The following is a 24,650-nucleotide window of genomic DNA, read 5'->3' on the forward strand; positions in this document are numbered from 1 at the left end:
CGTTCTCTTCTCGTATTTCCGCCCCTCGCCTTTCGGGATCCGAAAGCTTGAAACGACGGGTGAGAAGCCAAGTTGTGCTTGGGATTGAGTGACAAGGAACCGGAGCGAGGTTTTAGTCGATTAAAGCTGATCGCGGAGTTAACTTGATAGTTTTCTTGCTGCTGGAGTCAGCATTATTTAATGCAAATAAGATATAAATCGGTCGGGGAAAAAACTGCATTTCCCAGCGGTCATGGCGTCAGAGACGCGCTGCTTTCTGGGGGTTGTAGTACGTAGGCGTTAGTTTGAGGCATCCGGTATAAAATCAGCCCTCTTTTTTTCTTTTAAAGATGTTTGAACTCGGTATTGACGTATCTTCCTCGTTTGATACAGGTCTAAAACTATGAGAAGAAGCCTTAAAAAGGATATGAGGACACGCTGCCTTTAAGACCACGCGATACTAATCGATGAGTCGTCTATCTAGGACTCGGTAGTTGATGTTTTGGGGCTGGGTTCCCCTCGTGGACTTCTGAGGAAGCCGGCCCGGGACCGCGGTTCCTGCACACCTCGCCAGGTTTTCGTTACTCTGTCGGGTGTCCGCAGAGGCCGGATCGGGGCCTCGGGCCGCTAAACCGCACGTTCTTGTGAGCAAGTCTTGGTGTATCCCGCCATGGCTCAGCTCCAGGCGCGCTTCTTCACCGACCACAAGAAGTAAGTAGGCGGCTCCCCTCGGAGCTTCCCCGGACGGCCTCTCGGCTCCCGCGGTCCCGGCGGTCTCGGCTGTCCCTCCCCACCCCCCCTCCCGCGCGCGCCTTCCCCTTTCTCTCCGCCTTTCCCCGGAGCTCGCCCTCGCGCCCGCTCACCTGAGGTGGTACCTGGCGATGGCACCTCGAGGATCCTCTGGGACCGACCCCCAGCGGGCTGCCCACCGCCTGCCTGCTCGGCCGCGTGACTCCGGGTCACCCGTAGGGTGCGCAGGGAGGAAACGGAAGGGCCCCGGGTGGGCTTTCACCACCGCGGCGCGGTGTCCGCGCGGGAGCCTCGGGCATGGCCCTCTCCTCCCGCGGATGCGAAAACACAACCTGACTTTTCCTTGAAGACGGCGGCATAGGCGGCGCTTTTCCAAATGGAGCTAGGAAGTGGGGCAACGAGAGGGGTTTTGAGGAAGATGCATCTGTAGATCAGATCGACCCAGATCTAGACCCGATGCCTGTGTATACATCTCCGTACACAGCTCTATGTTAGCGGTATATAGCCAACAGAACACATCTTATCCAGTGGTCCCTAGGTCTGTAACACTCAGTTGAAACATAATCACGTGCTGCCCTGGGTATGATGTGGTCCTTTTTTTTTTTTTTTGCCTTTGCCTGATCTTCTCAACAATAATGTAAACCCCTTGAAGGCAGGGACTATATTAGTTTTTTGGATTGAGTCAATCTTCCTCGTTTTTCTGGTGCTAAGTATAAGTAATACATATTTGTATTAGATTGCATAAAGTAGAGAACTTCAACCTGAATTAATGTTTTTTATTTTGTGTATATATGTCATAGTACCAATGTATGTAAGTTTATGTAGTTGGCCTTACTATTTTAATATTAAGTGATGCACTAGGATAACTATTGTATTTTTAAATGAAAAAAAAGTCCACCTGAGACTGGGACTCAAACACGCTATGTGACACTTTTTGCTCATTGGCAGGCACCCTACCACCTATGAGCCAAGCCTCCAACCCTTGAAATTTTTGAATTACATCACCAATAAACCACTATGTTAACCCTGGAAATAAATTGAGAAGTGGTGTGCATTTGTGCGCGGTGTGTCTAGGTTCTCCAAAACATAACAAAATTGAGAAATTAAAAGTTCTTTTTTAATATATTTGGGTCAATAAAATGGAGGGCAGTATTAGATACACACATATAACTTACATATACTGGATATGTATGTATGTAAGAAAGAGAACTGTGTTTTCCCCTATACTTTACAGGCCAAAATATTAAGTCAAAGCAGCTAAAACTTTAATTTCTAGGTTTTGTTACATTTTTTAGGGACTAAATGGCCAACTGTTGGGGGGGGCATGGTAAATATATACCTATAATGACTCAAAGAGATGAACTATTTTTGCAGTTTTGCAACCATCACCTCAGTCAGTTTTTATAACACTTCTCATTAATATCCCAGCCTAGTTAACCTCTTATCTACCACCTGGTTATCTAGATTTGTCTACTGTGGACATTTTGTGTAATTGGAATTAACTAATCTGTGGTCTTCTGTGACTGGATTCTTTCATTCTATGATGTTTTCATCCATACTGTAGTATGTCTTAGTTCTATATTTCTTCTCTGACCAAATGTTGTAATGTACACATTCCTGTTCTTGTTCGGTTAGTTTCCACATTTTGGTTATTATGAATAGTGGTTATGTGAACATTCATGTACAAGTCATTGTGTGAGTATGTGTTTTAATTTCTCCCTGGTATTTAACTAGATGTGGAGTTCTGAGTGAGACAGTAATTTAAATTTAACTTTTTGAGGACCTGCCAAACTGTTTTCCATTTTACATCATCACCAGCAATAGACGAGGGTTCCAATTTTTCCATATCTTTACTAATACATTTTTTATTGTTCTCCCAACTCTCCTGCTCCCCATTTTCTGACTACTCTTTACCTAGCAAAAATACTAATATAGATGTCATCCTAGCTACTCAGGAAGCTGAGATCTGATGATCGTGGTTCAAAGTCAGCCTAAGCAGGAAAGTCCGGGAGGCTCTTATCTCCAGTTAACCACCAGGAAACTGGAAGTGGCACTGTGGGTCAAAGAGCACTAACATAGAGGGAAAAAGTTCAGCCCCACAACTGACCCCCCCCCCCCAAAAAAAAAGGAAGAATGATCTTTCTTATGAATCCATTAAACCCTGTTCTTTGGCTTTTCTTTGGTTGAAAAACCTATTTTCCCCTTACTGTTCTATCCCTCTGTCCCTCTCTCCTTCATCTCCTCTCCTCCCATTTCCCTTCTCTCTTTTTCTATATATGTGTGGATGTGTGTGTATGTAATATACATATACAATGTTACTATGTTTTTACATAACTTCATTGCATTTGGTTATAATCTTTTTAAGAACAGACCTCTTTATTTGTTCTGTATTGCAAAATAATAGTGGGGGTGGAGGAAGGACGAGTTGGGTCAGGCTGCATGTATGGAAATTTCATGCAATTAATACATACTAATAAAAAGGAAAGAGTGTCTAACATGAATGAGGTACCCAATAAATGTTTGAGTAAATGAACATTTTTAAAAAATCTGTGGACTTGGTTTTGACATATCATTTCTTTTTTATAGATATGTAGTAGATGATGTTCCCTTCTCAATACCTGCCACCTCTGAAGTTGCTGACCTTAGTAACATCATCAATAAATTGCTGGAGGCCAAAAATGGTAGGCATATATGTTCTTGAGAAACTAAGAGAGGGCACAGTGCCACTAACTATAGCAAATTTCATTATTTATATTTCCTGGATATTTGGACTCAATATATGAATTCTGTAATAATTTTTAATACACTAGTTTTTGTTTTGTCGGTCATGGGACTTGAACTCTGGGCCTGGGCGTTGTCCCTGAGCTCTTCAGCTCAAGGCTAGCACTCACTTGAGCCACAGCACCACTTCTGGTTTTCTGGTAGATAATTGTAGATAAGAGTCTCACAGACTTTTCTGTCCAGACTGGCTTTGAACCACGACCCTCAGATCTCAGCCTCTTGAGTAACAAGGATTATAAGTGTGAGTCACCAGCAATTGGCTACTAGTTATATAGAGGTCATCAAATCACTGTGAGGGCTGGAACATGGAAGTATAAAATAAGCGATTTACTGTTTAGCATCACTTGTTTGTGAAGCACAGAGTAAAAACCAGCCCCTATATTTGAGTATTTATGTAATAACAAAATGTTAGTATTAGTGGAATTTTTTTGTGTTCCAAGTTTATAAAAGAGTAAACAAAAAAAATGTATGCCAACAGAATAAAGTTCTGCTCTTTAAAAGATCACATTGAAGTCAACAGGTGCCAGTGACTCATGCCTATAATTCTAGTTGCTCAAGAAGCTGAGATCTGAGGTTCACAGTTCAAAGTCAGCCTACACAGGAAAGTCTGTGAAACTCTATGTCCAATTAACCACCAAAAAGCTGGAAGTGGAACTCAGGTTCAAATAATAAAGAGTGCTAGCCTTGAACACAGAAGCTAAGGGTAGCACCTAGGCCCTGAGTTCAAGCCCCAGGATGGGCACCAAGAAAAAAAAAACAACACATTGTATATTGGAATACATGTGTCCAATATGTTGTGACACCTTAGATCTTAGAGTGATACTAATTTACTGTTTTTTGGGTGTTTTTTTTTAGAGTTCCACAAATATGTGGAGTTTGATTTCCTTATTAAGGGCCAGTTCCTTCGAATGCCCTTGGCCAAACACATGGAACTGGAGAATATTTCAACGGTAAATCCAAGTACTTTGTTCTCTATTTTACCAAACATTACAGGTATCAAACATTACAGGTATTTAATTCCACGTAGAATCAGCCTTAATCAAAACTCAAGATTGTTTTGATAGTTGTTTTTCCCTTGAAGTGTCAGCGTTGGTTTTGTATATGTTATATTTTCAAACTGTGAATGTTTTATTAAAGAAAATACAAGTGAATACATTCTTTATATTTGTGAAAGTAAGGCAAGAGAGGATAGCAAGTATATGTGGACTACTAATTTAACAGTACAAAATAATTATATATAAAAGTATGAATTAATTATTGTGATATATTGTTTCTTTCCCCCACTTCTGTTTTTTCATACTCTCTGATAATGGTTTTATAATTACAAATATAATTTATATTGCTTTTATAATTTTCAGGTTTTTTTTTTTAGAAAAATCCGTTAAAATTTATGTTTAATCATTTTTCAATGTACTATTTAGAAAAATGAGGTACATCCACAAGTTTGTGCAGTGTCACTACTACCATTGCTGGAATTCTTTGTCATTCCAAACAGAACCTCTGTTCCCATTAGTAATACACTTTCATGACATTTTAAAAAGTTTTCTTTTGTTCTTTATGTTTTGTCCTTTCCATTTTTCAGGTATGTTTTTCAAAGTTACTGATATTTCTTGCTATTACCCTTAACTTTTGTCAGAGCATATAACGTTGCTGACCATTTTATTATTAAGTAGAGTTGTAAAAAGGGGTTACAAATCCATATGTCAGGTAATACAGTGCCCTCTGACTTTTTAAGTGGTTCCAAGTTTACTGAGTTATGAAGAGATATAATATAAAGGTGAGAGGTTAAGTTGGGAGTCCTTTATATTTTAATACTATACTTCAAAAGTGGATCAGAGAGCTGGGTGCTGGTGGCTCATGCCTGTAATCCTAGGTACTCATAAGGCTGAAATATGAGGATCATAGTTCAAAGCCAGCCAGGGCAGTAAATTTCATGAGACTCTTATCTCCAATTAACCACCAGGAAAAGTGATGTGGAGCTGTGGCTCAAAATGGTAAAGCACTTGCCTGGAGCAAAAGAGCTCAGGAACAGCACTCAGGCCCCAAGTTCAAGCCCCACGGCCACCCAACTACAGGAGTAAGCTCCTCATAGGAGGACTTTACTTGTTTTTGGTGGTTCCTGCGGGTTCCCCCACCCTGGACTTGAACTCAGGGCCTGGGCACTGTCCCTGAGCTCTTTTAGATTGATCTTCAGATCTCAGTTCTTGAATAGGTAGGATTATAGGCGTGAGCCACCAGTGCCTGGTGAGGAGCTTACTTTTCAGATAATGAGATGCTAGAATTATTACATAAAGTTACCTTTCTTTGTTGTTATTTTGCTGCGTTTTTTTTCCCCAAAGTTATCTTTTTACTGGATTTACTTAGATGGCTTTGCCTTTAAAACTGTTTTGTGGTTTCTCTGTTATTAGGAAGAGGTTGTGGAACTAGAATATGTGGAAAAGTATACTGCACCCCAGCCAGAGCAATGCATGTTCCATGATGACTGGATCAGTTCAATTGAAGGCACAGAGGAATGGTATTCAAGACAATGTTACTCTGTTTTCTTATGTATTTCCTTTAGGTTCTTTTTTTCTTTTTCAATTCCTCTACATGAATATTTTTCTCTGATTCCTTATTCTTTGTAAAATAAGTTTTGTGATAGATAAATATCGGTGACCATGCCAAAAAGAAAGATCTTTTCTTTCAATGTATTCAAGAAAGAAACAGGTATTTATTAATAGGTTTCTTTGCTGTTTCAAAGTGTTTTTGTAATATTTGTATTATACACAGTCAGGTATTTTAAAGCATTTATTTGGTTTATATAAGTTGCTTTCAAGACTGGGACTACAATTTACTTCATAAAGGAAAAAGGAAAAACTATAGCCACAGATCTCCTGACCACTTCCCATGAAAATGCATGTCATGCCAGTTTAGGGCTGAAGTGGGCATACAGGAATCTAGTAAGAATATATAGATGGTTCAGAGCAAATCTGTACTGGCCTTATTTATAGAAAACACTTCAAAAGTGGATCATAGGAGGAGCTTACTTTTCAAAGAATGAGATGTCAGAATTATTATAGAAAGTTAACTTTCTTGTTTTCTTTTTCTTAATTTTTGCTATTTTCAAAGTAATCTTTTCACTGGGTTTACTTTTACTTACATGGGTTTTTTTGTTGTGTGCTAGGAATCAAACCCAGGGACTTGTGCATGCCACTCAAGTCTTCTTTCTACCTTTTTTTTTTTTTGGCCAGTCCTGGGGCTTCGGACTCGGGGCCTCATGTATACGAGGCAAGCACTCTTGCCACTAGGCCATATCCCCAGCCCCCTTCTTTCTACCTTTTAAGCTATGTCTCTATCCCTGTTTTCAGTTGTTAATTATAAAGGACCATTAGGTATTATAAGCAATTTTCCTAGTTACTGTGAGATATGCAATATTTACTATAGTATAAGTGGGTTTTTAAGTTTAGTATGTTAAAAAAAACGTAAAGTGTAACATCTGGTCTAAGAATATATTGAAATCTTTATCTTATTAAAAGTGGTTTAAAAGTATAATCTCTGGGCTGGAGACATGGCTCAAGACATACATAGAGTACCAGCCAAGTAAGTAAGCTGAGTGAGTAAAAGGCCCCTAAGTTCAAACTATGGTACTGGCCGGGAAGAAAGAAGAAAAGAAAGAGGGGTGGGGGGTTGGGTGGGAAGGGGGAGGAAGAGAGGGAAAACACAATATATCTTCAAGGTTTACTATATCATCATAGAAACACAACTGATTTTCGTGACTTTTGTATTTTAGTGTTTTGTTTTTTTTTAATTTTATTCCTCTCTCTTCATAGGATTTTGACTGGTTCATATGATAAGACTTCCCGGATCTGGTCCTTGGAAGGAAAATCAATAATGACAATTGTGGGACACATAGATGTTGTAAAAGATGTAGCTTGGGTGAAAAAAGGTAGGACTCTGATTGAACTAAGGGGAATTCTAGACAGGAATTTTGAAACAGACTATTTTTAGTGCAGGGGAAAAAAAGGAAAGTGACTAAGAAATGCCTCATACCTCAGTTGTTACGAAGTCTTTCAAAAACAGTGTTCAATGAGAAAAGCATTACAGTTTTAAAATCCATAACTGATGAAAGTGAATCTTTAATGAAATTGTTTCAAATGTACATTTCAGTTCAGGTAATGTTTCTGTTTTTAAAAAGCTGCTTTTGACAAGAGCTAGGAGGGTCTCACTGAAGCCCAGGCTGGTTGGACACTGTAGATAATTAGCCTGGCCCTCCCCATCCTCCTGCCTCAACCTTCTCCCAGCGTGGAATGGTAGCTTTTACACTCTGTCTTTACAACATGTTAGCTTTCTTTTAAAAGCTAGCCAGATGAGTTGCTTTATTTTTTGGTTGGTATTGGAGTTTGAAGTCTTCCTCATGCTTGCCAAGCAGGCAATTCTACACCTGAGTTACACTTCCTTTTTTTTTTTTTTTTTTTTGCCAGTCCTGGGGTTTGAACTCAGGTCCTGAGCACTGTTCCTGGCTCCCTTTTGGCTCAAGGCTAGCACACAGCGCCACTTCCAGCTTTTTCTGTTTATGTGGTGCTGAGGAATGCATGAGGTGCAAGGCAGGCACTCTACTGCTAAGCCACATTCCTAGCCCCAGCCAATTTTTTTGTACTGATTGTTTTTGCAAGTCTTGCTTCCTACCTGGACTGAGATGTGCCTATTTTACGTTTTCTGTCCTAGCTGAATTACAGGTCTTCTCAGCCATGTCCAGTCTTTCCATTGAGGTGGGTCTCAACTTTTCTGTCTGGGCTAGCCTGGAACCATGATATTCCCCAATTTAGTCGTACACATAGCTTCTGTGACAGGTTCATGCCATTGTGCCCAGCTATGGGTTGAGGAGTCCCCCAAACTTCTCTGTCAAAGCTGGCTGACTATAAGCTTCATTCTCAGTCCCTCAAATACAGTCATGAGCCACTGATAACCAGTTGACCTCCTTTTTCTTTTAAACAGAAATAGCAAAGATTTTAGTTTGGAATGTATTATATTAAAAACTTTATACTAATTTGTTTCTTGTTCTTCTTTAGACAGTTTGTCTTGCTTACTATTGAGTGCATCTATGGATCAGACTATTCTCTTATGGGAGTGGAATATAGAGAGAAACAAGGTGAAAGCACTACACTGCTGCAGAGGTCATGCCGGAAGTGTGGATTCTATAGCTGTTGATAGCTCAGGAACTAAAGTAAGTGGCCAGTGTGTTATCATTACTGTCTTAAATTAGGATTTTATATTTCTTTTGATCTTACTACTTTCATAACAATCAGTGGCTAAGGAATATGATTTCAGACCAAGTATAAATAGTCATATGGTTAGAGATATAAAGACTTACTTCTCAGGCTGTGGCCATTGCTCAAGTAATAGAGTATACAGCTAAAAAGACACAAACCTGGACTGGGAATGTGGCTTAGTGGTAGAGTGCGTGCCTATCATGCATGAAGGCCTGGGTTCGATTCCTCAATACCATATAAACAGAAAAGGCCGGGAGTGGCGTTGTGGCTCAAGAGGTAGAATGCTAGCCTTGAGCAAAAAAAAAAAAAGCCAGGGACAGTGGTCAAGCCCTGAGTCTCAAGCCCCAGGACTGGCAAAAAAAAAAAAAAAACACCTGAGAGTAATACCTAAGCAACTCATACTATAGGTAAAAGGTTTTAGATCCTATATACCAGAGAGATTAAGAAAGTAAAGGTTTTAAAGTCAAATAGAAAAAGGCAGAACAAAAATATAAATCATATTATGTGTGTTTTCCCCCTTCATTGTGTATTGTGTTTAGTTTTGCAGTGGCTCCTGGGATAAAATGTTAAAGATCTGGTCTACAGGTAAGTCAATATTTCTTTTACTGGACTGATTGATTGTATTCTAAGAATTTCAATAAGCAATCTTTTTACATTTTGTTGCCAGTGTTGGGGATTGAACTTGGACCCTCGCACTTCACTTATCACTCAAGACGGGTGCACACTCCACATCTGGCTTTTTTGTGGTTAATTTAAGATAAGGGTCTCACAGATTTCTCCTGCTTGGGCTGGTTTCAAACATCAATCCTCAGATCTCAGCCTCCTGAGTAACTAGGATTATAGGTATGAGCCACAGATACCCAGATAGTAAGAGAATTGTGTCAGTGTCTCTGTCTGTCCTGGGGCTTGAATTCAGGGTCTGGAGCTGCCCATGAGCTTTTCTACTCAAACACTTGAGTCATAGCTCCACTTCCAACTGTTTTAGTACTTAATAGGAGATAAGACTTTACTGTCTGAGCTGGCTTTGAACCATAATCCTTAGATCTCAGCCTTCTCAGTAGCTAGGATTACAGGCATGAGCCACCAATGTCTAGAAGTAAGAGGATTTTTAACCCACATTTTATTGTGAGTAATATTGTAGGTAGTATGTTTTAGGACATACATTTAAAATATGCTAAAAAATTAATATATTAGGATTAATGTTTAGGATTAACCCCAACACACACTTACTTATTGGACTAAGACATGAGATTGCTGAAAGTATTTGAACAGAACATAGCTACTTTGATTCTCTCATTCAAGAACCTAGAAATGTTGGTATAATGTCTTGGGCCTGTAATCCTAGCTACTTGGGAGTCTGAGATCAGGCAAAAAGTTCATTAGACTGATACTCCACCTGTAGCTGCTGTAGTGGTACACAACTGCCATCCCAGTTATATGGGAGGCTGACATTGAGGGTATCACAGTTCCAGGCCAGCCCAACTCAAGCAGAAAAATTCATGAGACTCCCTCTCTCAGTGGAAGGAGATAAACATGGTGGAACACTGTTGTCATCCCAGCTATAGGTAGAGGCATAAAGAAGGTTGCAGTCAAAGCAAAGTGAGACCCTGTGTAAGAAAATAACCAATGTTAAAAGGGCTGGAGTCAGGGCTTAGAGGTAGCCTGCCTAACAGTAAGCACAAGGCACTGAGTTCGGACTGAGTTGAGACCTCAGCACCACAAAACAAAACAAAATCCCTGAAAATAACCAATACTTTTTTTTAATACCTTTGACTCTTTTTAAGGCATTTAAAATTACTTTTAAGTCACTTAAATGTTACATGAATTTCTTTTTTATTTTTGCCAATCTTGGGGCTTCAACTCAGGGTCTGGGCACTATCCCTGAGCTGCTTTTTGCTCAAGACTAGTGCTCTACCACTTGAGCCACAGTGCCACTTCCAGCTTTTTCTGTGTATGTGGTACTGAGGAATTGAACAGGGCTTCATGCATGCTAGGCAAACACTCTACCACTAAGCCACATTCCCAACCCATATGAATTTCTAGTTAAGCTAGCTCCCTTGGAGAAAAAAATTGAATACAATTTTGCCAAGGTTAGTACTCTTTACTTTGAAAACACATTAAAAAATACAATTGAGAGGAAGAGAAGGAAAGTTCTTAGTGGATTTTAGCTTGATAGTAGTAAGAAAACATTGATGAGGAGAAAATACACCGAAAGTTTAAGTTTTAAAACCTAGGAGCTAGAACTGTTTACAGGTAAAAAGACTAGAAATATGTTCATTCTGAAGGAAAAGCATGCTCTTTTACAATATAATTATATTGAGTTCACAAAGCAGAGAGGGAATTGAGAAAAGCTTTGCCAGTTTTAAATAATTTAATGTACGATGGTAGGAAATATTTTAGTATCTTTTAGTATTACAAAATGCTTAAACATTTTTTTTTTCTTTTTGGCCCATCCTGGGGCTCAAACTGTGGGCCTGGGCACTGACCCTGAGCTCCTTTTTGTTCACAGCCAGCACTCTAGGGCCACTTTTTCTGTGATTAATTGGAGATGAGAGTCTCACAGATTTCCTGCCCCAACTGGCTTCAAACCACAATCCTCAGATGTTAGCCTCCTGAGTAGCTATGATCATAGGAATGAGCCACTGGTGCCTAACTTAAAGTAAGCAATTTTGAAGAAGCAGTTTAAAACTTTTTGTGAGGGCTGGGGATATAGCCTAGTGGCAAGAGTGCCTGCCTCGGATACACGAGGCCCTAGGTTCGATTCCCCAGCACCACATATATAGAAAAAACGGCCAGAAGCGGCGCTGTGGCTCATGTGGCAGAGTGCTAGCCTTGAGCTGGAAGAAGCCAGGGACAGTGCTCAGGCCCTGAGTCCAAGGCCCAGGACTGGCCAAAAAAAAAAAAAAACTTTTTGTGAAATATTTTTATTTATTTTTATAGTGCTAGGTAATAATTCCCTTACAGAACATGTCTAGGTCTTTGTTCATGTTTAGCCAACACTCTACCATTAAACTATACTATTCCCAGCCCTATAACAATTATTTTTAAAAATCAAAATATATACGAGGTTGGAGATGTAGCCCAGTAATGGAGTGCTTGTCTAACATGCACAAGATCTTGAGTTTGATTCCTGATGCCACAAAATAGAAAGAAAAAAAAAACAATTAAAAAAAATCCATGAAGCATAAAAGAAATAGTCCAAGAGAGTAAACATGGCTGAAATACATCTCCTTTGGATATGTATTTGCCTTATTATCTCTTGCATAATATAAACGCAGTCAGGTATAACTCTTAGAACTAACAGTAAAGGGGCTGGGGATATGGCCTAGTGGCCAGAGTGCCTGCCTCGTATTCATGAGGCCCTGGGTTCAATTCCCCAGCACCACATATACAGAAAATGGCCAGAAGTGGCGCTGTGGCTCAAGTGGCAAAGTGCTAGCCTTGAGCAAAAAAAGAAGCCAGGGACAGTGCTCAGGCCCTGAGTCCAAGGCCCAGGACTGGCCAAAAAAAAAAAGAACTAACAGTAAGAAGGTTCTCATAGTTATGATAAAGTGATCCATATTCATAATGATGATAAAAAAAATCAAGATTTCAAACTGGATAGTTTTCAGTTTTATAATCTACTTTGTTTTGGTTTCTCCTTTTTGAAAATTAATATTCCAGATATTGTCTTATATACATACAACTTTCTGCTAACCAAAGTGATAAGGATTATTTGTTCCCTAACCTGTTATAATAATAAATCTATATACCCAGAAATGTAGAAAATTCAGTTTACAGTATTTAACATTAACTAATATTGACTATGGTTTACAAATATTATATCTAATTCTCTGTGATCCAGTCCCTACAGATGAAGAAGATGAAATAGAGGAATCTACAAATCGGCCAAGAAAGAAACAGAAAACAGAGCAGTTGGGGCTAACAAGGGTAAGTAAATATTGGAACTAACCATACTAAATTTAGATCTATATTGCTGAGTATACAGTTACTCAATATTATCTTTCCTGTTTATACTTCCTTATGTATTACCTTGCTTCTTCAACCATGAGAGTGCTTTCTTTTAATAATACCTTTTGAAGAGTTTATTATAAATACTGTACTGTTGCTACATTTATCTTAGTCTTTGAATGTTGTAGCATTGAGCCAGGCTTATGCATTGCTAGTCATTTTGTGGTACTTACTGAAGCAGGATCGTTGTTTTGTTTTTTTTTGTTGTTGTTTTTTGGCCAGTCCTGGGGCTTAGACTCAGGGCTTGAGCACTGTCCCTGGCTTGTTTTTGCTCAAGGCTAGCACTCTGCCACTTGAGCCACAGCGCCACTTCTGGCCATTTTCTGTATATGTGGTGCTGGGGAATTGAACCCAGGGCCTCATGTATATGAGACAGGCACTCTTGCCACTAGGCCATATCCCCAGCCCCATGGGATTGTTTTTGTTGTTAAAGTTGTGCTATAGTTATATGAAACATCTAATTACCAACTACTTACTATTTGTTTCATATATTGAGGATGTAATTTTTACTAAGAATATCAGTCGTTTATCTTAAATTACTAGAAACCATTAGTTTATTTGAGGCTTTAATTATATCCTTTAGCTATTAAATCCCATTGTTTTGTTTATTTTTATTGATTGATTTTTCTTTTTTCTTTTTTTTGTCAGTCATGGGCTTGAACTCTAGGCCTAGGTGCTGTCCCTGAGCTCTTTTGTGCAAGGCTAGTACTCTACCACTTTGAGCCACAGCACCATTTCTGGTTTTCTGTTGGTTAATTGGAGATAAGAGAGTCTCATGGACTTTCCCACCTGGATTGTCTTTGAACTGGGATCCTCAGATCTCAGCCTCCCCAACAGCTAAGATTATAGGCATGAGCCACCAGAGTCTAAGTTTCTTTGTTTTTTTTAAATTTTGAGACAGGTTCTTGCTGTATAGTCAGACCGGCCTCAAACTTGCAGTTGTACCTCTGCTTCCTAAGTGCTGGAATTACAGGCATGTTCCACCACCAGCTCTTTTGTTCATTTTAGAAAAGTTAATTGACCAATAAATACTGAATATATTCAAGGTATACATAATACTTAGAGGTACCATGTACATTATCAGACTCATGCTGTATTAGATCTCCAGAAAATTTGTATTCTTGAGCCAACATTTCCTATTTTTACCATACCTCAGCCATTGCAAACTACCAGTCTACTCTGCTGCCATGAGTTTGGCTATTCATCCAGTTTCTTCCTGTTTTGTTATAAAGATGGCTGGCATGCTCTCATCCACTTTGTTTTATATCCTTAATGAAAAGGAGAATACTGAATCTGCCTTAGAAAAATATACTTTTTCATTCATTGTCTAGTAGTTAAAATGTGTTGTCATTGAGCACATATTTTTGTGTATTCATTATAGTAATCACCAATAAGATAGATAACAAAAATTACTGAAATCATAATATGATCATAAATGATTCACCACATTAACAAAGAACTCAATAAACAATAGCACTTACTACTTCCAAATTAATGAGTTATAAATACTTAATAACCTTAAACATAGGCTATTGAATTTTAAGAGGAAAGATCTGATAGGAATTCAGTTTCCTTATACCAGTAGAACATATTAAAGCTGGAAATGCTTTCCCAACTGAATATTCTGTGCCAGTGTTAATATTAAGTGCATAATGCTGCTCAATCACCTAAAGAATATATTTAGTAAAACAAAAAACTTTGTAAAGCAGTAAGTGGGGGAGGGTCTTTGAACTCAGCACATCACATCTGCTAGGCAGACACTATACTACTTGAGCTGCCCCCAACCCTTTTTTTGTTTGTTTTATTTTTCAGTTATTTTTTCAGATATGGTCTGGCTTTTGCCTGAGCTGGCCTGATGCGTCAATCCCCTATAGATGTCTCCTACATAGGTGGAATTACAGACATGCCACCACACCCAACTTAGTTGTTTATATGGGCATATCAATAATGTTTTGCCCAGGCTGACCTCAAACTTCCATCCTCCTGATCTTCACCTACCAAATAGCTTGGTTCATAGGTGTGCACCAGTATGCTTAGCCCCAGAAGGTTTCTTGAGTTACAAAAAATCTTTACTGAGAAAATAGGATTTCCTTCTTTTCTTCTCTCTTTTTTCTTCTTCTTATTTTAGGTGGTAATGGGGTTTGAACTCAGGGCCTCACACGTACTTGGCTTGCTTGTTTGGCTGGCACTCTTACCACATAAGTAATGCCTCCAGCCCTGCCTTTTCCCAGCTGTTTTTGGAGATGGAGTCTCAAAGACTTTTGTGGCCAGACTGACTTCAAACTTTGTATGTCAGCCTCCTGAGTGAGTAGCTAGGATTGCAGGTTTGAGTGACATCATTTTAACTAAAGTTTGCTATGTAAAGTACGCAGCTTAAATATAGAACCCAGTGAGTTTTTACAGTATAGACACTTTGACTCTTAGCCTGCCTTGTGATCAGTAGTCAGCAAAAGTAGTCATCTGACTTTTTTTTTTGTCAGTCCTGGGGCTTGGGATGCAGGGCCTGAGCCCTGTCCCTGGCTTCTTTGTACTCAAGGCTAGCACTCTACCTCCTGAGCCACAGCGCCACTTCTGGCCGTTTTCTATGTATGTGGTGCTGAGGAATTGAACCCAGGGTTTCATGTATACAAGGCAAGCACTCTTGCCACTAGGCCATATTCCCAACCCCATATGTTTGGTTTTCTGAATGTTAGATGCTCTCAAAAACTTTCCAAATGGCTTCTGTCAGCTTTCATTTAACAGTAACAAGAGTTAAAGCAACTTCGTATCCCGACCAGCATTTGCTATTTCAGCTTTTTGTCTGTACTCTAGTACTGGGCTTAAACTCAGGGCCTTTCTTGCTCATGTCTGGCACTCTCCTACTTGACCCATGACTTTAGTACAGCATTTTTGCTGGTTGTTTAGAGATGGTATCTCAGATGTTTCTGCTCAGGTTAACTTTGAACCTTAATCTTCCATGTCTCAGCTTCCTAGGCAGCTTGACTTACAGGCATGAACTTCATCACCAGTGCCTGGCTGATATATATCCGCTCTAAAAGTCATGCCTGACTTTTAGCATGCAACACATATTTATTTATGTATTTTTACTTACTTATTTTTAAGAGGGGTTCTCAAAATGTTGCCCAAACTGGTTTTGAACTCTTGGGCTCAAGTGAGCCTCCTACCTCAGCCTTATAGATAGCTGAGACTATAAACATAACCCACTGTACCCAGCTATACATTAGCTTACTTTTTTTTTAACAAGTGTATTATTTAATTCATTTTTAGTATTATGTAGCAGAATTTAATGTGAGCCCCAGTCCTTTGTTCCTCAATTATAGCTTTTTTTATATGTTTCATACTGATTTTCTCATTCAGCTTTTTATAGGGCTTAGATTTGTTTTGTTTTATATTTTTGCCAGTCCTGGGGCTTGAACTCGGCCTGAGCACTATTCCTGGCTTCTTTTTGCTCAAGGCTAGCACTGTGGCAGAAGTGGCCACAGCGCCACTTCTGGCTTTTTTTCTGTATATGTGGTGCTGAGGAATCGAACCCAGGGCTTCATGTATATGAGGCAAGACTTTACCACTAGACCATATTCCCAGCTCTATAGGGCTTAGATTTATATAGTCATAAGTTATTAACTAAGTCATACCAGAAATGCTTGAAGCACCAATTTTAATTTTATTGTTGCAGTTATAATACAAAAATTTAGTTCTCAGAAAAATGAGATAAGACAGCCTTGAGCAAAAAAGCTGGAAGTGGAACTGTGGCTTAAGTGCTAGAGCACCAGTATTGAGCAAAAAAGCTCAGGGACAGCACCCAGGCCCTGAGTTCAAGCCACAAGACTGACACCAAAAAGAACTACTACAGATGTCACTTAAATAGTAAATAATAGGACTTAGGGATGGAATGAAGGAATGGGTAAGTTAGCATGATGTATTGAGAGTAATTTAACTTCATGAGTCACATAGAAATTGGTAATACTTCAACTCAAATTTATATTTGTCTGACGCTAAAGCTTTTTCTAGTAAGTAGGAGCTGCGGATCCGAAGAGATAATTCCATCTGTGTGAAGGATGGTAAAGATGTCCCTGTGCCAGCCACCAGAAGAAGAAATTTAGAGTATGCTGTAAACTGCTAGTTTTACCCTTTGTCTTAGTCCATTAAGAGAGAATACATTGAGCTGGGCACCGCTGGCTCACACTCAGGAGGCTGAGATCTGAAGATTACGATTCAAAGCCAACAGGGTAAGAAAGTCCATGAGACTTTCATCTCCAGTTTAAAAACTCAAAAATCAGAAGTGGCGCTCTGACTCAAAGTGGTAGAGCACTAGTCTTATGTGAAAGAGTTCACTCAGGGTCAGTGCCCAGGCCCTGGTCAAGCCCCACAATCAGCCAAAAAAGAGAAGAGAGAGACAATACATTCACATGCATCAAATTCTATGAAATAGACTTACAACTGACAAAGGTATCAGGGGCCAACTGAAGCCTAGAATCCTTCATAAAGTTTGTCTCTCACGGCCCAAGAAAGCTGTCCAGAGTAGATGAATCCTGGTTGTGTGTGCCTCTCTCACACACCACAGATGAGTCTAAAAAGCAATCAACCTTAGGTTTTAAATGCCTGGGTCATGAGACTCATTAGGCAATGCTTTGAAGGACGTTCTGTTTCTCTGGGAGACTGGAACAGAGCTCAGGATGTTTCGGTCTGGCCCTCTCTTATCAGGATGTTACATTCCATAGTTATTCTAAGAACTACAGGCAAGAGAAGAGAGAGAATGGGTCAGTCCAAGGCCATCTGGGACTATCCAGCACTAATCTTTAATATTTGTTAGTTGAGAGTGTTCTGTGTTTTATTGCTCAAAGTAAAAAATACAACAGATGAAGTACCAGAATACAGTGAAAAGACAAGATTTTTGGAGTGATGTTTGGGTTCACACTTAAGTCTGATACTTTTACACTATTATGACTTTAGTCAAATTACCTTTCTCAGCTTTAGTGTATCATGTATAAAATAAAAACAGAAATATACACTGTGAAGTATTGTGAAGAACAAAAAACTCCCAGCAAGATGTGGAGTTTTGAAGTTAATAGCTTATTGTTTCAATTATCTAAAATGAAAATGCCTTCCCTTTTGTGTGGTCTTTCATTTCTAGACTCCCTTGGTGACCCTTTCTGGCCACACAGAAGCCATTTCCTCAGTCCTGTGGTCAGATGCTGAAGAAATCTGCAGTGCATCTTGGGACCACACGATTAGAATCTGGGATGTTGAGTCTGGTGGTGTTAAGTCAACTTTGGTAAGACTTAAACAGTGGTCCTTTGATTAACTTTGACTTTTTCAGTAATAAGCTTATAAGAATAGATATGCTTTGCCCACTGCAGTTAAATGTTGTTTCTTTTTCAGACAGGAAATAAAGTGTTTAATTGTATTTCCTATTCTCCACTTTGTAAACGTTTGGCATCTGGAAGCACAGATAGGCATATCAGACTGTGGGATCCTCGAACTAAAGGTGAGTTGTATCCACCAGGAATGTGAAAACAGATAAAATTTCTACAAGTATCTTTCAGTTTGTTCTCTCTTTTAAAAGTCAATACTTTCTATCTGCTTTGCTTTGTTCAGATGGTTCCTTGGTATCACTCTCCCTGACTTCACATACAGGCTGGGTCACCTCAGTCAAGTGGTCTCCCACCCATGAACAGCAACTGATTTCAGGCTCTTTAGATAACATTGTCAAGCTGTGGGATACAAGAAGGTATGTCCTGTCAACAAGCTAGCAACCAAACATGTCTATTACTGACATATAAAGAGAAAACAAGGAATGATTATCCAAACATACAAGGGGAAGGAAAGTTCTTAGTTATACTACCTGTTAGGCTAATTACTGATATTCAAAAAGGACCAGGATTGAAGGTACTTTTGTTATGTTAACATTTAAGCATTCTAGAAGCATCTATGTCCATTTTACTTTACCTTAAACCGCTCCCTAAACGAAATCCATCTTCTTGCGGTTCAGCTTTCTGCTCAGCAATTGGAGCTGCTGGAACTTGAGATGAGGGCAAGAGCAACTAAGGCCCTGATGAAAGCTGGTGATTTAAAAGAGCAACCCTAGATATTTCACTTCACTTTGAATTGTAGGTGTGCTTGAATGAAGCCATGTCATATAATCTTGTCATGAAATTTCTTTTAGGTCTTTTATAGTGTTTCTCATGTAACCCTTATTAGATAATTCATCTTAGTCTGAAATGCTATTTACATGTATGTCTAAATTCATGGTAACTATAATTGGATAGTCTGATACTTTTTTCGATGATTATTTAGTTGTCTGTAAATGAATCTTTTAAAAGCCATTAGGAAAGAGTCCTTATTTTTTTTTAAAAAAAAAAACAAAACTATTTTAGCCAATACACCCAAATGCTTTAAGAAAGATTGACCAAGCATATTTATCTTAAGACTACCTATATTTTGCACTTGAAGTTTAAGTTAATCCTAGATTTCCTAGCAATAAAAGAAAGTTTTGTGTAAATGTGCTTTTAAATTTTAAAATACATGTCATTTGGAAGATGCCTTCTAAGCATTCAGACTTGCTCCTTTAATTTCAGTAACAGTTTGCATTTTAAGTCTTAGAGCTCTGAAATACTTGTGAAAAGTTTTTTTTAAGAAAAAAAGAGGGCTGGGGATATAGCCTAGTGGCAAGAGTGCCTGCCTCGGATACACGAGGCCCTAGGTTCGATTCCCCAGCACCACATATACAGAAAACGGCCAGAAGCGGCGCTGTGGCTCAAGTGGCGGAGTGCTAGCCTTGAGCGGGAAGAAGCCAGGGACAGTGCTCAGGCCCGGAGTCCAAGGCCCAGGACTGGCCAAAAAAAAAAAAAAGAAAGAAAAAAAGACCTCAATATATGGCAATTTCCAATAATGCAGAACTATCTTTGCATGCTTAATTCCAGCAGACAAACCATTTGGACAGGTGTTTGATTCTATTAGGCCCTTGGTTCCATTGTTATTACTTATTTTTAATTATAAAAGGAACATATTTTCATTCACATTCCAACAAGCTAACAGGAAATGCTGGATATTTTATTATAAAGGGTTACATTTTATAATAATTGCTTAACGATCTAATGTGCTATAATTCCATGAATTAAGATAACAGAAGGCTATACTTCTGGATCTGAAGACTTGATACTTTTCTCAACGCAAAATTAATTTCATAAATTGATGTTAAAATTAATTTTGTATAGTTTCTGTGGGCTTGGAATATGGCCTAGTGGTAGAGTGCTTGCCTTGTATAGTTTCTCTAACAGCATTTTGCCATAAAGGCAGATGCTTTTTCCCATTACCAATTGCAATGTTTGATACCAAAACAGAACTAGGTAGGGTCTCTTAGATTAAATAATTTTTTTTCTAAAAAAAAAAAAATCCATCTTCTTGATTTTTGTTATAAAACAGGAGAAAAATATCATAGGAAGATTATCCTGAGCCAGGTGGTAGTGGCTCATGCCTGTAATCCTAGGTACTCCAGGAAGATCACAGTATGAGGCTAGCCAGGCAAAAATTCACAAGACCCCACCTCAAGAGTGGTGATGCATACCTCCCCCCAGGTTTAATGGGAAACAAATTATCCTGGTCTACTGGCCAAGGAAAAAGGGAAACCCTATCTCACCAGAGCATTAGAGCTCCTGCCTAGATAGTAAAGATGTCTCTTACTCATAGGCTAGGGCTATAATAGTGTATGAAGAGTGCTCAAATAGTATGCATATGTTACTTACCTATCTTTACAAGTAGCAGAAATGTATTAACTAAATAGGTGTTTGTGTGCTGTTGCTCTTAAAGGTGCTTTCTAAAATCCTTATAGTACCTTAGGATACATGACTTGCTAACACTGGAAGCTGTGTACATTTTGTTGTTGTTTTTGTTTTGCCAGTCCTGGGTCTTGAACTCAAGGCCTGGGTGCTGTCCCTGAGCTTCTTTTGCTCAAGGCTAGAACTCTACCACTTGAATCACAGTGCCACTTCTGGCTTTTTCTGTATATGTGGTACTGAGGAACTGAACCAAGGGCTTCATCTATGCTAGGCAAGCACTCTACCACTAAGCTACATTCCCAGCCCCAGGTATATACATTTGACTGACACTTTATACAATAATTAATATAAAGAAATACAGTGTTTATAAAGTTACTACTTTTCAATATAACGGATTTTTATAATTGTTTGATATATCTCATATCTTATTTTAATAATAAACATTATTTTCCAATAATGCCAGTAGTAAAATCTGAAATTTTTTCCCCCTAATCCTAGGGCTTGGACTCTGGGCCTGAGCACTATCCCTGGCTTCATTTTTGCTCAAGGCTAGCACTCTTACCTCTTGAGCCACAGCGCCACTTCTGTTTATGTGGTGCCTTTTCTGTTTATGTGGTGCTGAGGAATCGAACCCAGGGCTTCGTGCATGCCAGACAAGCCCTATACCACTAAGCCACATTATCAGCCCCCAAATCTGAAATTCTGAAGCAGTTTTTTTCTCATGAATATTATAAGGAAACATTTTAAGTCCATGAACTAGATTCTTTAGTAATAGTACTCTGACCAAAAAAGAAGAAAAAGCAGAGTAACACTTGTTTATGAAAAGCGTCTCTTTTAAAACCATATTTTAGTAGCAAACAGTACAGTGTGAGATTATGGGCCATGTACATATGGCAGAGGGAACAACAGATAAGGTGGGAAGATTGGTGGCACAGCAGCAAGAAGCCCAATGTCGACCATGTAGAGTAAGCAAGATTAGCAGGACATGAGCCAGGTGGTTGTTATTGTAAGCAGGAACTGACAAAAACTGGTGTGAGTTGGGGTTTCATTCTAAATGTGATAGGAGAGCACTAGAGGATTTTGAGCAAGGGAGCTCAAAAAATGGAAAATGGCTACTGATAAAATTCAAGAATGGTGACTTGGGATGGTAGTGCCATTAGAGATAAGTGGTCGAGTACTAGGTATATTTTTAAGCTAGTTCTTTGGCAAAATACATCTCTTGTAGATTAAACGCAGAGGTAGAAATCAAGGAATAATGTCCCACTGTCTCCCTGAGTAATGTTAGGTGGCAGGCAAATGGTGCCACCTAACATAATGGGAAAAGCAGAACACCGGGGCTGTGAGGGAGTTTTGATTACATCATTAGGCAAATGAATATACAAAAGGAGCCAGGCTGAAGGCAAAACTTAGTATTGTTTTTACCGAATATATTTGTTGTAGTAAATCTCAGTAAGTCTGCTACTTATAACAGGAAAGGTGATGAAGTAAATACTCCAGAATTTCAAGATTAAGTAATTATTGAGGCAAAGATTTTTATTGTTGTTGTTGTTGGGTTTTTTTGGCCAGTTCTGGGGCTTGAACTCAGGGCCTGAGCACTGTCCCTGGCTTCTTTTTGCTCAAGGCTAGCACTTGAGCCACAGCGTCACTTCCGGCTTTTTTCTACATATGTGGTGCTGAGGAATCGAACCTAGGGCTTTTATGTATACGAGTCAAGCACTTTACCAGTAGGCCATATTCCCAGCCCTGAGGTAAAGATTTAAAGACTAAATATTTAAATGTATTCATGTGTGCTTGTTTTAATATTGTGAATGCATATAACATGTTAATGTTTTCATCTTTTAGCTGTAAGGCTCCTCTTTATGATTTGGCTGCTCATGAAGACAAAGTTCTAAGTGTAGACTGGACAGATGCAGGGGTAAGAATTTACTAGATGTTTGGTGACAAGGAAAGTACTGTTAGAATAAATCCAGTATTTGTCTTTATAAAGTTACTAATTTCAATAATCTGATTTTTTAAATTGTTTTATACAATAAATTTCAGATTTGAAAAGGAAACATTTTCCCACTAATAATAGTAAATTTTGAAATTTTGAAGTTCTTTTCTCATCAGTGTCTTAAGAAAAGTCCATAAACTACATCTTATGTAACAAATACAGATAGTAAAATATGTTTAAAGAATTAAAATTTAAGCCAGTGCCAGTGTCTCACACCTGCTTCCTGGCTACTCAGGAAGCTGAGATCTGTGGATTGCAGTTCTAAGTCAGTCCAACCAAGAAAGTCCATGAGACTTTTAAACCACAGTCCTCAGATCTCAGCCTTTTGAGTAGCTAGGATTACAAGTGTGAGTCGCTGGTGCCCAGCTCTTATTTCCTATGAAGTCTTATCAAGTGCTTTATAGAAAGTATTATATCAACCAAAATGATCTGTTTTAGTGCTTTCATGTGGTGGATTGTAATACACATTTGAGTGGCCCAGGTTACAGAATGGAATATTTGCATATACATGAGGCATTTTGAAGATGGGAACCAAGTCTAAGCTCAAATTTTACTTTTTGTTTCATGTATATCTTGTACACACAGATGGACAGTAATATATGTAGTTTTCTTATGTAATCAAAACCATCAGTATTTAATTTGTCTTAACTTCTCTCTGAAGTAGTAACTATTAAATGTTTTAATACATTTTTCTCTTTCTTTACGCAGCTACTTCTAAGTGGAGGAGCAGACAACAAATTGTATTCCTACAGATATTCACCTACCACTTCCCATGTTGGGGCATGAAAAATGAGCCATAATTTGATTAGAAGGACTTTATAAATGAAATTGGTAGAGACTCATCGTATTGCATTGATGCAGCTTCAGAAAGCGGCCTTGCAAATTAAACTTTGCAGAATAATTCCATCCTTAGTAAAGTTAACTTATCATGATCTTTTTCTCTTTTGTTTATAAAGTATAATGTTGGCCTAATTTCTCTATCTTGTGCTGACTTTTAAAATTAAACTGAGGTTTTTCATTTCTGTTTTTAAAGATAATGGCTTGTGTTAATATTTGCTTTTGATGGGCTGGGAATATGGCTTAGTGGCAAGAGTGCTTGCCTCATATATGTGAAGCCCTGGGTTTGATTCCCCAGCACCACGTATGTAGAAAATGGCCAGAAGTGGCACTGTGGCTCAAGTGGCAGCGTGCTAGCCTTCAGCAAAAAGAAGCCAGGGACAGTGTGCAGGCCCTGAGTCCAAGGCCCAGGACTGGCAAAAATATAAAAATGTGTGTGTGTGTGTTGTGTGTGTTTGCTTTTGAAATTCTACAAAAAGAAATACTGAAAATATAGTAATTATCTAGATTTTTATTTCTTGGGTTTGGTACCTGTATTTTAAAAAGCACCTAAAAAGATTAGTGAAAAATATTATAGAAGTTAGAAGTCAAATTCCTAATAAGAAAATAAGAAAGACTGTAGGTATTTCAATCATTAAAAATACAGATATTGGGCTGGGGATATAGCCTAGTGGCAAGAGTGCCTGCCTCGAATACACGAGGCCCTAGGTTCGATTCCCCAGCACCACATATACAGAAAACGGCCAGAAGCGGCGCTGTGGCTCAAGTTGCAGAGTGCTAGCCTTGAGCGGGAAGAAGCCAGGGACAGTGCTCAGGCCCTGAGTCCAAGGCCCAGGACTGGCCAAAAAAAAAAAAAAAAAAATACAGATATTGCCTGATTATTAATATAAGTCATTGAGCCAGTCTTAATGAAATTTCATATTGAAGATATATCCAATCTCTGCCGGACACTGGTGGCTCACACCTATAATCCTAGTTACTCAGGAAGCTGAGATGAGAATTGCAGTTCTAAGCCAGCCTGGGCAGGAGAGCCCATGAGACTCTTTATCTTGAGCAGAAAAGCTCAGGGACATTGCCCACGTCCTGAGTTCAAGCCCATGACCAACAGGAAAACAAACAAAAAAAGATCTCTTAGAAACTGCATACAGATTTAATGGTAAACAAATATCCTTTGCCTAATTTATCCTCATATATACGTAAGAGTAAATTCTTTAGATAAAACCTCTCATTCAATATTAGGCATTCTCCATAGTTTATAACACTAGTATTTATGCA

At 38.8% G+C, this 24,650-nt stretch overlaps 1 protein-coding gene across 1 annotated transcript; it reads left to right on the forward strand.

Annotated features, from left to right (window-relative positions):
* The first annotated feature begins 363 nt into the window (after positions 1-363).
* Wdr12 (WD repeat domain 12) lies at positions 364-23,510 on the forward strand. The gene is made up of 13 exons (XM_048344936.1): positions 364-690; positions 3,316-3,410; positions 4,366-4,460; positions 5,919-6,025; positions 7,320-7,435; positions 8,559-8,713; positions 9,299-9,344; positions 12,604-12,689; positions 17,902-18,042; positions 18,150-18,255; positions 18,366-18,498; positions 22,388-22,460; positions 23,247-23,510. Exons 1-13 carry the CDS (start codon positions 650-652, stop codon positions 23,322-23,324), a joined length of 1,272 nt encoding a protein of 423 aa, XP_048200893.1. The 5' UTR covers positions 364-649; the 3' UTR covers positions 23,325-23,510.
* The last annotated feature ends 1,140 nt before the right edge of the window (positions 23,511-24,650 follow it).

This window comes from Perognathus longimembris, chromosome 4 (genome assembly GCF_023159225.1).
Source record: "Perognathus longimembris pacificus isolate PPM17 chromosome 4, ASM2315922v1, whole genome shotgun sequence".
In the NCBI taxonomy this organism is placed as follows: Eukaryota; Metazoa; Chordata; class Mammalia; order Rodentia; family Heteromyidae; genus Perognathus; species Perognathus longimembris.